At 38.3% G+C, this 12831-nt stretch overlaps 1 protein-coding gene across 2 annotated transcripts; it reads right to left on the reverse strand.

Moving 5' to 3' along the window:
• Window positions 1-2945: 2945 nt before the first annotated feature.
• LOC111332968 (protein naked cuticle homolog 2) lies at window positions 2946-10839 on the reverse strand. Of its 2 annotated transcripts, XM_022938457.2 has the most exons (7): window positions 10626-10839; window positions 10439-10465; window positions 10194-10309; window positions 8240-8312; window positions 7067-7167; window positions 6184-6288; window positions 2946-5419 (listed from the first exon to the last, which is right to left on the reverse strand). In XM_022938457.2, the coding sequence occupies exons 1-7, from the start codon at window positions 10648-10650 to the stop codon at window positions 4487-4489; spliced, it is 1380 nt and encodes a 459-aa protein (XP_022794192.1). In that variant the 5' UTR covers window positions 10651-10839; the 3' UTR covers window positions 2946-4486. The 2 variants fall into 2 exon arrangements, with proteins under 2 accessions (XP_022794192.1, XP_022794193.1); XM_022938458.2 differs by lacking the exons at window positions 10194-10309; window positions 10439-10465; window positions 10626-10839 and adding an exon at window positions 8523-9318.
• Window positions 10840-12831: the final 1992 nt, after the last annotated feature.

A 12831-nucleotide genomic window follows, 5' to 3' on the forward strand; every position in this document is an offset into this window, starting at 1 on the left:
GGAAGTCGACTTTTCCTTGATAGCGGCGGACCATTTTACAAAACTGTTGTAGGTCCAACATGAACTCTGGTCAGGAACATGACCTAGAGTTTACCACCAATGGTTGGCCTGGCTGCTGGAAGTAAAAAATTACACCGGCGGGGAATTTCACCACCAAGGCAGAGCACTGGAACATCAATTGCAGGTCCACGAAGACATGCTTTCTTGACAAGATCTCTCCAAAAAACATGTAGAAGAGTGTTTCGCATTTCTGTGTTTAACATAGTGTCCCAAAACTCGTCTGGATATACTGGTCTGTACTCGACACCTCGTCCATTTAAGGAAGAGTTTTTGCAGCATTTTCTGACACACTGGAATCATATTCACAACTTTTCCGACCACGAACGCGAGCCAAAGTAGACTCGTAAAGAGGAACAGTCTGCAAGCAGGAAGGTTAATTCGAATAGACAACTTGACTCGCCCCTAAAGCACAATTATCTGATAGGAAGTTGTCTGATAGCCCGCTCTTATTTCTAAGGGAAAAAGGGAGCTAAAAGGGCACTGGGATTTCAGTGGAGGCAGTAGTCATTACTCCGAGGAGGCGTGGAATCCGCAACAAAGGTTTGGTCCTAAAATGTACTCCTCCGGGTACCAACACGACCCAAATAAATAACAAGTCAAACCGTTAGATGTATTGTTTAAAGTGTAAATCAGACTACGTGGGTATGATTCAAAATTTTTCGGCTGGTAACACATTTTTATCGATGCCTCCGATAATTTTTCGCAGACGGCAGTAAGTGTAAAACACAGGGACCAATAGTAAGTTGTCAAAACGACGAACGAAATGAAAGTGTCGGAACTTACACATACCAATTAGTCCAGTGATTTTTTCGTATTGTTATTGGTCCACCCACGTGCTGTAAATAAAATTGATATATTAAACAAATACCGAAAAACAAGGCGAGCGCTAAAGTAGCGTGTTGAACCTGCAACTGAATTTCGCTTGGTACGTGCCTGGTATGACGAAGTATTTCGTCTCGTCTCAGGTGTTAGCAGCCCGATCTTCTAACGCACAAGGATTCCCAACTGCATGTTGACGAGTAACATTCATAAAAAACAACAAAACTTGTCTAACAATTGTGAAAAAGTTCGAGTAAAGCCCATTTTTAGTATATGTAGAGAGGGCTATTACCAGTCAAGAAGCATTGCCCTTTTCAGGGCTAAAAACAAACGCACCGATAGCCCAGGTCTCGCAGCCATCTCTTCGGCCTCTGCTTGCGGTGAGAAAACTTCCCCCTTCTTCGCCAAAAACGACGACACTTTTAGTTGATTTGGATCTCATTTTAATCGATATGTGCTTTGTACCTCTCATGAACAAGTCGATATGTGCTTTGTACCTCTCATCAACAAGTCGACATGTGCTTTGTACCTCTCATCAACAAGTCGATATGTGCTTTGTACCTCTCATCAACAAGTCGATATGTGCTTTGTACCTCTCATGAACAAGTCGATATGTGCTTTGTACCTCTCATGAACAAGTCGATATGTGCTTTGTACCTCTCATGAACAAGTCGATATGTGCTTTGTACCTCTCATGAACAAGTCGACATGTGCTTTGTACCTCTCATCAACAAGTCGATATGTGCTTTGTACCTCTCATCAACAAGTCGATATGTGCTTTGTACCTCTCATCAACAAGTCGTCAGTCTATCAAAGCCGCCTTAATGGTTTTGCATCTTTCGGTTCCAGCTCCTCGCGATAAAACAGTTTACCTATTGTCAACACAGGTATTTCGCGTTTTTTTTTTTTTGTTTTTTTTTGTTGGTGTTGTGAAGCGTGATCCATGGAATAACTATGCCTTTGGAACAATCGGGGCTGGCCAATATGTGCATTTAACAAACTTCAGTGGGAAAAAGAAAAAGAAAAAGCATTCATTCAGTTGATCAGTTTGTAAAACTACGCAGCCAGGGTAGCGGAGGGCGATATAGGTCCGCTCTGCCATCGCCCTGTTTTGTGGCTGAACGACCGGTGAAACGGCTGAAACTGTCGAAACTGAGAAATAAAATTCCTGTAGGTTGAGTAATGCTCAGCAGGAAGGATAATGCTAGCAAAACTGACATCTATAGCCGACAATTGAACCTGAACTGGAACGAATCGAGTTAAATAGTAAAAGGCGAGAAATTACATCATCAAAAAATGCGTAAAGCGCTGTGGACAAAATCTCGCCGGGATACTAAACTCAACTGAAAAATGTTATATGAAGCATAAAATAAAAAAAAGAGTAAATGAAGAAGAAGTTGAAAGATCACTCAAATTTAATGCAGATGTGAAATAGGTACGTGGATATATATTCGATTAAAGGTATTAAAAATATAATAACGAGTGCCACAGGATAGATTATTACGAGGTCAGGTCTTTGATAATGTTCTTATGTTCTCGTGGACAGTTCCACCGTGCACCATACGTAAAACAAGACCGTCCGTTTTCAACCGTGCGGTGAACGATCGTGAAAACGTTTTATAATTATGGGCACACCTAAACGCAATCTATCGATAAAAGCACGTGAAACCGTACATTGATTCGCGTGAGAAAAATTAAAAATAAAGTGCGTCTGCACGTGCCTAAAGCTCACGGCCCGATTATGCATACTCAGAGTACACTACGAAGTTCGTTTAGTCTGATTTTTGGAGGTTTACGTCATCACCCCGGATGAATAGGAGTGCAGTATTTCTTACGGGCAAAGAAAGTGACAGATAGTGCCGCTTCAAAAAATGACGCAGAAAAATAATTCTGATTCGTCTTGCGTTCTCTAATCCGTGTAAACCTCTCATTAAAATATCTTTATTCAACTGCGAGACCGAACATGCTGTGGGACACTTCTGATAGTCCCTAAGGCGCACCCCAACCTAAGTATCTACTGACGTTGACATTAACCACCTTACCCCCAAACATTTAACGTAGACTAGAAAGCTTTCAAGTTTTATTCTGTATTTCTACGAAAAGGAGTCTGGAGGTACATGAAAATGATGAGGATCATACAAAGTACATCCTTTATTCTAAAAACTTTTTAGAGGTTGGCCTGATAAACGGAAAACATTAGTGCAAATCTGACCTTAGCAAGTGGAGCAAGTAACTTGAACGAATTGCGGTTAATAACCATTATTACAAAGACAATGACATCATTCTTTAATGTTTCTACCAACTAAACTAATTGGTTAGACTACACTGAGGCAATGAGGGCCAATTAACATGAATACCAAAAACTGTCTCCCTCAGTTTAAAAAGAATATGCATGTTAATCTAGACTCAAGATACAAATATCAAAATAGACAGATTTACCTGATACATTGTGAAATATATAATATCATCATTACAGTACATGTTGAATATACACTGGAATTGTTAAATATTTCTTAAATGATTTTATACAATGTGAGTATGATATATTTTAAATTTATTTTGACTGAAATAACTAGGGTGTTTGATTTTAAAATCTTCTTTACCATTCTTTAAACTCTACATGGAATACCCTCTAACAGCTCAATTTCATCCTTGGGCTAAATACTATTTTACTATAAGTCTAGCTTGTATGATTCTTAAAGCTACTATACCCTAAAAAAGAAAGTGGACTTTAGCCTGAGAATACAACAACAACAAAGCATAAATTCCTGGTTCACAACCAACTGGCTTAGAAAAAGTCAATAATACACTTGAAAAAAAGACAAATAAATTTCTCTTCACACCTCCAAATGTTTCTATAACCTATGAATAATCTGTTGAGTATCCTAACCAAAAATAAAGTGCACATTTGTTTGTTGATCAAAAAAAGTCACTTAAAACCAGTGTGTTCCTTTTGTTTTGTTTTGTGTGACAGAATTACAAAACTACTTTTCATGGATGGACAAATTTTCCATTCATCTTTAATCACATTCCATTGCAGTCTAAAAATTCATTACCCCACACATGGTGTTATTGAATGGAATACGACAACAGTTAAATATTGCCTTTAAACTGAAATAATCTGGTGATTTTTACAAATACACTGTACCTTGTACAATATTAAAAAAGTGAAATATATAATAAAGCTATTCTTGCAGAGACAATTTGTAACACTGTTTGCAGTTCATGCATGTAGTTTCGACACAGGTACAAAATACACAATTCAACTTGGTGTGACTGGCTATACAAAAAAATCTAATTAACATAGATTCTTGCATCTGATAATTTTGTGTTTCAGTAACAGAGAGTGACCCTTCCTTGTTTCAGTCCTGACCATTTGTAACAAACTGCATCTCTTCCAGGATCCCACTTATCATATGCAATGCTTATTTCCATAAATTTTATCACTTTCCACCATCACTAATCCAGAGTCAAACCCCTAACTGATGTAACATGGCATGATACATTAAGTTTGGTTGCAGCTTGTGAGCTGGCCTAACAAGACTCACCATTTCACACCTCAATAAAATGATATTAGTCAAAAGTAAAGTTTAAATAAGAAAGTTATTCAGCTGACATAGTGATGATAATGATGATGACTGTGATGATGGTGGTGCTCATGACGGTGAATGACTGGCTGTCCATCATGATGACACAAATCATTGTCTCTGGCACAGCTGCGCTTACAGTGATGATGTTCACTATGTCTGTGATGGTGCTGTGGTGTGGGTGATCCATTTGCAATGGGGAATGATTGACTTTCTGTGTGATAAGGGTAAGTTAGGTGATCTGTGGCAAGATCTAGGTACTGAGGGCAGCGACGAAGGCCACAGGCCACATCACAGCTGTTGGTTTGACAGACACGATGACGATGGTGCACCTTATGTTTATGCCTGTGGTGTTCTTCACTGACTTCTTCCTCTCCCTTGTCATACATATGACACCACTGGTCAATCCACTCCTTAACTCTGGTCATTTCGTCACTATTTGATACTGGTGGGTGGCATTCCCCGGGCCCAGTTTGCATCCTCTTAGGAAAATGATACATCCCCTTTGAGTCAACAGGGTTGGCACTTCTTCTGGGGTCATTTCTCACACAATCTTTTTCGACAGGTTGTCTGTGCTCGCATCTCCTACATGATGGTGATCTGCGATGATGCCCACCACTACTGGGATGATTCACTGACTGTATTGGCTCACACAGACTGTTCTGTGGTCGGACTTGACTGAGGCAGTCTGAAGATGGAGGGTTCACAGTCAAAGATCCCTCCCTTGGTATCGAAAGGTACTTTCTCCCTTTACTCCTTCTGGGATGTTCCTCAAAGCCACTTGCTGCCAGAACACACTCCTGCCTTGTCCTACTCTTTAGATCTCTGCCTCTCTCCTTTGACAGTGACAATTTAACACAGAGTTTTTTAACAGGGTCTTTTTGTGTTCCTTTGGGACGAGAAATGCTTTTGCCAAGGACATCATAGATTGACTTCACAAGGTTCCTCAGGTCCTAAAACAATAAGAATATTATTATCAGGGGTTGACATATTTAACAGAATTACCTTCATTCCTCAGAAGACCTCCAGAGGTGCTTATTTCAAATCTATCAAGGGGCTGGAAGAAAGGGCAAATGGGTAAAATACACCTATGATCATTGTTCTGAATTGCAACATTTATACAAGATGAGACACATTCAAAAACATTTGGCTGATAGAAGGTGCACTCAAGTATTGCCTGTTCAAGGGGAATAGCTTATTTCTGGATTTGTAGTAGGTGAAAAAGTTAAAGATTACACATTTTAAATTACATTCTCTCAAATACATGAACTGCTCTGTTGTCAAAAGCTAACCTGATAAAAAATGTTCTTAAATCAGCTCTTAAATAGAGAGAACTCTGACACAGGCTTTCTAATAGAGACATGAGAACAGTGGGAGAATATTGTAAAGTAACAACAGAATGTCTTCCACATATAACTGAAATTTGCCTTAAACCATCAAAATTCAGCCAAAGAATTTTGCAAAGCTACCAGACAATTGTCCTACTACTTAATGAATGTACAATACACTGTTTCACTGTACAATATCTGGTGAAGAAAACCGAATTAATCAGAGAACAGAACTTCATTATCCCAAGCCCTGAATATCATGATTGTCTTGAGAAATCACACTTGGTCAGAAGCAATCTGTATGGACTTATGTCACTACTCTTTTCCAATAACCTTCTCCAGGGCAATTCATGTTAATAACACTTCTGTTGTCAACAACGGAAACTCACATCTCGAGTGACTTGGCCTTGGCCCTCAAAGTCATAAAGAGTGTATGACCATTCCTGCCGGTCTGATCCCACTGATTTTATTGACTGACCACATTCACTTATTGCCTGTAAAAAATATAAACCAATCAACAGTGAGGAAAAGTCACATGCTGTTGTGTAAACTAGTTTACCTTCAGAGCCCAGGACTTCCATAAATTAAGAAGAGTATGATTAAAACAATCTGCAGTAATTGCTGTACTGTAGAGTTTAGAAATACAGCAGCTTTTAAAATTGCAACATAAGTAAAATAATGCCAGCGGTGCAACTAATGTAAGGTAGAGAAGCTTTATGTGAAGCCTAAATATTTTAGGAGAGTACATTTAGTGTTACTGCTTCAACATATCATGCTTGGCATTTATTTCTGAAAGTCAAGCGATATAATCTTACAAATGCTTTTTATTCAACCAATTGATCCTCATGTTTTTCATGTTACTTAGTCTACACTGCAATAGCATGGCTCAGCCTTTCGGTATGTTAGCCACACACAACCCACAATTCTTCCATTCACTCTAACACGGGGCTAACACAGGAAAAGTTAGCTTTGATATAACCAAATGATCATGTGATAACCAAATGATCATGTGATAACCAAATGATCATGTGATAACCCCACAGATGCATCACCACACTTTTTCTAACAACTTACTCCTTTATCGGATTGTGTAAAAAAAAAAAAAAAAAACAAGAAGGTAAAATAAAAGTCACATGAAGAAGAACAAGGTTCAAACATCTGTTTCATGTGCTAGAACAAGAACAAAAACAAAAAACTCGATGGGATTTTTCAATGATGGATATTTTTGGGCAAATCTGCAAGATATACTTGTAAGAGTGGTTTAAAATTTACCTTCATTGGCCTGGTGGTTTGGGTAGAGGCTTCAACTTGTCCTTCGCGCTCAAAAAACAGTTCAAATCTTTTACCATCTGGCTCATCTGGTAATTCAACAACTGCCAAGAGAAGAAAACAAATACAAATGTTACACCTTCAGTGGTTATATTTGCAAAGCAGGTTAATTTCTTTCCTTGTATTAAAAGAGATGTTTGTTTGAAAAGCAGCTATTGCTAATCAAGGACAAAAACTACCTTGGTTTTGAATTATCTCCTTGTACCTAAGAACATATCTATATTTGGGGCCTAACATTTTGAATGAAAGGAAAATATGAAGGATATAAAATGATAATAATGACACACTTTCTGTTACAGCTTCAAAATGCAGTTGATAGATTACTTTAATCATTTGCTAAACACCCCAAAGCAAATTTTGCTGGTTTCCTAATCTACATGTATAGACAAGAACAAGGCTGTGTTTAACCAACATCCTTCTAGGCCCTGGTTAAATGCGATCATCATAACAAGATGAACCCCGTACATCCTTTCCACATTGTTTACCGGGGAAAGGAAGTTCATTACTTCTCTTTTTTCCACCTAGGATTTAGAGATAGGGACAGAGCTGTATTAGAATCAATCCAATCATTTAGACTGTGACCTTTTTTGACTCTGTACCACAACAAAGAATGTCAACCACAATTATCTCGTTACTGAACCATAAATGATAAGTACATCAAGAATGTGGCCTCTTGTGTACTGGAATATTTTAAGGTATAATAGCTTAACAAGTTTTATTCTAGGGACTTTTTTCAATGAAAGCAATTATGCATGTAAAGTTACAATGTTTGATGGCAATCCTGTGAAAAACAAATTCCGTTCCTGCCAATTAGAAACCTTGCACCTTCCACAAGATTTTCTCATTTAACACAAATTATCTCTCCAAAGGTGGATTAGGAATAATTCGTTTAGGAAAATTGCCATGAGAATGTTTGAACTGATTGATAAAAAGGCTGCAAAGTGTGTTTAAAAAGCTTACAAAGAGTTTAAAAAATGCTACTTGTATTCATTGGACATCAATAATTGAATTATAACATCTAATTAAAATATAATCCAAATTAACTAGTTCATATTTCTCGGCCAAAAAAGAGTGGTAACAATGACAGAGTTCTGGCAAACAAATATCACAGCATACCTTCAATGGGATAGTCATAGTAAGAATACTTTTTACACAACTCTTTTTCTGATCCACAGGGTCCATCTTGCAGCTTACAGAAAAAAGAAAACAAAATATAATAATTCAATTCTTGTCCCCAAGCAAAGGAAGTGGAATGACAATGAAGACTTGTGAAACAGATCAGCTAAGGAAGAGACACAAGAACTGTATAGGAGATCCCAAAACTGAAACTGCCTCATGTATCTTGATGAACTCTGCTGACTACCAGTGGCTAAATAAGCTTCTTATAGAGGTAACAAACCTTGGGTTTGCATACATCTGAGGACATAGCTCTGTTGCAATGTTTTCAAGATGAAGAATGTGAAGGAATGGCATCAGCATAGAGAAATAAGCTTTTAAAGAGCTTTCTACCGAGAACGAAACGTGATATCTGGTACTTGACTACAGCGGCTCAATTTAAATTCCTACGCTTCAAAAACAATTAAATCATTCTTGTCACACGACAAAAGAAAAAATCTTAGCTGTCATCTACTACAATGAGTGAACATTGATTAAGGGTTAGAACTGCATAATTAATATTCTTGTAAAAATTACCATAATTTTTCTTAAAAGTTATACTAGTTTGCGTAATTGTGCGGCATTTGTGTTTTCATTTTTAAATCACTTGTTACAGAAAGTCTGAAAAAAATGGCTGAAAATGCGTTTAAGTTTTCTACAAAAAGTCGTGGTGAATCGAAAGTTAAAATCTACTTTAAAATTTGTTTCTTCTCGGTGCGTGATCAAAGTTTAGCCCCAAAAGTAAAGTAGGCTGTATGTTTTTGGAAATATGGGGTTTGATTTCGCTAACAGCAGGGAAAAACAAATTCGGGCTCAGACAAAACCTAAAACGGAAAGCTTGATGGCATTACTCAATTCATTACAACAAAATTATCCGCTAGAAACCTCTTTGAAAACTGTTTTTTCGACACTTCAGATCAAAACAGGAAAAATCTTAAATGAACAGAAACCGAGTTTCATCTTATGAACATTTCTTTCGCTACACAAAGACTTTAAAAAACGAGAGATGACATCATAAAATAAACATTACATGTTTATGAAGGCAGTATACACTTACTTAAGCATGTTATACACACAGAAATGTATTTATTTTCTTTTACATTCAAATACTCTGTAACAGATTGAAGGGTAGAGATAGCGTGTAAGAAGGTGAGGCGTGCAGGAAACATGTCCCCTTGTGTTTCAGGAAACATCATCAGAAATCTTTTAGCCTGCCGCTCCTCTGTTGACAGGCCCAAAGTTATTTACGGTGATTCAAGAAGGCCCTCTCAATGAACCAGTGTCACGATCACGAATGCTGAGGAATAGACGGAAATCGCTTTCTTTGACGGTATTTCAAGCTTAAAGCAACAAGAAGTAACAGTCGATTACGCCTGTTGGAATTTTAATTCCTCCACTATTTTCCGCGTTTAAGCAGCTACACGCATATTTCGTTCTATCTGCCAAAAATTTAATATCTCCGCAAAAGATATCGATTTATTTAGTCTACCCAAGGAGTTTCAAAACGTCGTCATCTCCTAATTCGCATCTCAAAACGTGACCACAAATTGGCACAAATGCGACTACTCATGTTAGGAGTAGCGAGCTGTATTCGTTTAGGAACGCAAAGCGATTTGCAAAAATGACAAATCATGAGCGCAAGTCGACCATTCGATGGTGCGGTGTTGACCTTTGCGAGTGGCTCTGTTGTTTTATCACTTCACTCGAAACCGACAGCTATCAAAGCCGTCGCTAGCCCCCAACAACTACACAAAAACATTTCATTATAATACAAGAAAGCTGCGATTGTGAAAGGCATGTTATAAAAAGCTCCAAACGTATTATATGGTGATATTTAAGGTGGACGGTTTATATGGGTCTCGGCAGAAGAATCAATCATTCCCTATAAACGGCAAATCAATGATGTTATACTCACTACATTGACAGGGTAGCCCTTATATGTGAAGTCGGCTGTACATGTGGCCTTTTCTTTCGGTTCTTCTGTGAAATCAAGTGTCAGATTTGTAGCGTCATTTTCAACCACGCAGTCCCCTGTTTTCAAGAGCAGAAGGCGAAAACGAAAAGAAATTATTAAATCGGCGTGAACTCTGCGCAAAGGCAACGAAAAATAAACAAGGCGAATTTAACAGCTCTTGGTTCGTTCTGAGACTGTGTATTTACCTTCGGGTCCCTCTCTTGAAATCCACGCTACAAAGGAAAATAATTTCGATGAGGAAGAGTATAGAGTTAAGCCTCACGCCGAGAATACGCACGGTGGTATATTAAACATGTAATTATGGCATCTTGTCTTGAAGAGTTAAGCCATCGAGCGAACGTGGTCGGCGACCTTCGTCACACAGAACCTTACCTTGTTTGCTGTACTTTTTTCCCATATCAACAATGCTTTCAGCTCATTTCTACTACACAGGCCACAATTACATAAGTAAAGAATGATGCGGGAAAACTTGGTGGCAAAATTCTAGCTATATGACCCAGTTGACTCGCTCCGTTTGAAGTAAAGAAGAGAATTCGGCTTAGTGCTTTGTGCGACTGACAGAAATTGATTCGATTGTTCTAATCAAAGCTCTTAATGAGAAAAAGCTGCGATTTTATTGGCTGGTGCTAAAAGTAGCCAATTAGAGTAGAGTACTAATTTTATATAAGTAGACCTTTGCTTGAACTTACGGTGGATTGAATATCAGTATCTTATGTTTTAACGTTAGAGCAATAAAGGCGAGAAAAATGAATCTGATAAACGAAATATTCCCCCCTTATACTCTACTATAAATTAGTTGTTGATTGCGGTTAACTTTCGTTCACTTTTTTAATTATTCCATGATTTCCATTTCAATCTAACAGCAAACCACCAAACTGCTTTTCATTAGAGCTGTAACAATTTTTTTGAAGTTGGTTGAAAACTAATACAAGGAAAGAAAACAGAAATTCATTACATTTTTTTGTCTCTCAACATAGCACCTCTGAAAAGATGGATGAGGTATTTTCATGTGAAATATGATTACGTCCAGACTTTCGTGCAAGACGATCTCAATATTTGCTTTAATCCAAAACACCGCTCTCCCTGATTTTGTCAAATAATGGCTTCAATACGTTTCCGACGACGAATTTGATTTAGGGAATATGGCATTTGGGAGGTTTACAGGTCATTTCGCCGGCATCTGGCTGGCCGGACATGTTCATCCAGATCTGTGGTGGCAATTCCGCCAGTCTCCAGCAAAAATTATCCGAAAATTGAATAGATCGGCACGACTGATCGTTGATTTTTTTACACAACCTGAATTTTGAAGACTGGAACAGAATGGAGATTAAAAAGTCTGACAAAACAGACGGCAAGTTCTGTTTACATAGAGTCACTTTGTATGAACCAGATAAAATTTCATGAATATTGTAAGGAACAATTTGAGAGAAGCTAGAGATTGGAGAGGGGTTATTTTTTCATACCTCTGTCTCCACGAGCTCTTCTCCTTGACTTTTTTCCAAGTCGTCTATGAAATCTTTTCATCATTTAGTAACACGTAGTGAGTTACAGCTTTTCTGTTTACCGATTAAGTCCGCCAAAAACCACACTGAAAAAACTCTCAAGGTTAACGTTTAGGTTGGGTTTTGACATATTAGATCACTTTGGCCAGACGGGCCTTGTTCTAAAATAGAACTCAGTAAAGGCGGCTCTTCTAATAAAAGGGATTGTAGAATTTGGCTTTAGCCTGCTTGAGGTCTGGAAATTTTTAAATGCAGTTCTTGATTTAAGGGGTGTTAACGAGAACTAAATACTGACGCGTATTGTTTAGGGGCTATTGTGTGAAAGCTTTTAGCGACAGCAAGTGAGAAACAGAGGTTCCGGAAACTGCCTGGAAAAACACAAACACTGAAAAGCAATTGAAAAGGCTTCAGTTTTCTCTTTAGCAGCAGCAGCCGGTAGTATCACCATCGCGGTGGAGAAACTCGTCGCGGGCTTATCACCTGGACCGAAACAATAAAAAAAAAAAAAATAAAATTCATAATCTTAGTGTGAATGAGGGTCCCAAATTATCTTTTCATCGCATATCAGAAGACCGTGTCTTCGTCTAGTCCTTCCGAAGGAACAGTCATCACAATTAGAGCTACTAATATTACCCAAGAGCAATCAGCGATATTGATGCATGCGGTGTGCACTTTTTCTCAAAGTGTTCATTGTGTGCGTAGAGATGTCCACACTGATTGGATGAGCCGACACTTTCTTTTTTTTGACTGGTAATCGTACGCTCTTTGGAGGGTGAAGAGCATGTTTTTGTTGATTCAATAACGATTTCAAACGATTTTCCTCTACCAAGAGAGGCCTTCGCCCATTTGATATTTCGTGAAGATCACTGATGAACTTTTGATATCAGAGAGCAACTTAAGGCCGCCGGCACTGGATTCAGTTCCGCTCCTACTACCCGCTCTCGTCTTCATGTCGTCATTCTTCAAGTACCGAGGTTAAGTGCTGACAAACTCACATAATTCTGTGATATTTATCTACATTTAGGTATTTAGGCTGTTGTCAAAGACAGCGTCTTCAAGAGTGTGCACTCAGTGTG

The sequence above is a fragment of the Stylophora pistillata genome, chromosome 3 (assembly GCF_964205215.1).
Source record: "Stylophora pistillata chromosome 3, jaStyPist1.2, whole genome shotgun sequence".
In the NCBI taxonomy this organism is placed as follows: domain Eukaryota; kingdom Metazoa; phylum Cnidaria; class Anthozoa; order Scleractinia; family Pocilloporidae; genus Stylophora; species Stylophora pistillata.

What these genes read in the sequence shown, in the direction of transcription:
- LOC111332968 (XM_022938457.2), bottom strand. Translation starts at nt 10,650, where the DNA reads ATGGGAAAAAAGTACAGCAAACAAG. An exon ending in AGGGCTACCCTGTCAATGTA is followed by an intron (nt 8,313 to 10,193) that starts GTGAGTATAACA and finishes TTTTTCTGTAAG; the next exon opens with CTGCAAGATGGACCCTGTGG. An exon ending in CTATGACTATCCCATTGAAG is followed by an intron (nt 7,168 to 8,239) that starts GTATGCTGTGAT and finishes TTCTCTTGGCAG; the next exon opens with TTGTTGAATTACCAGATGAG.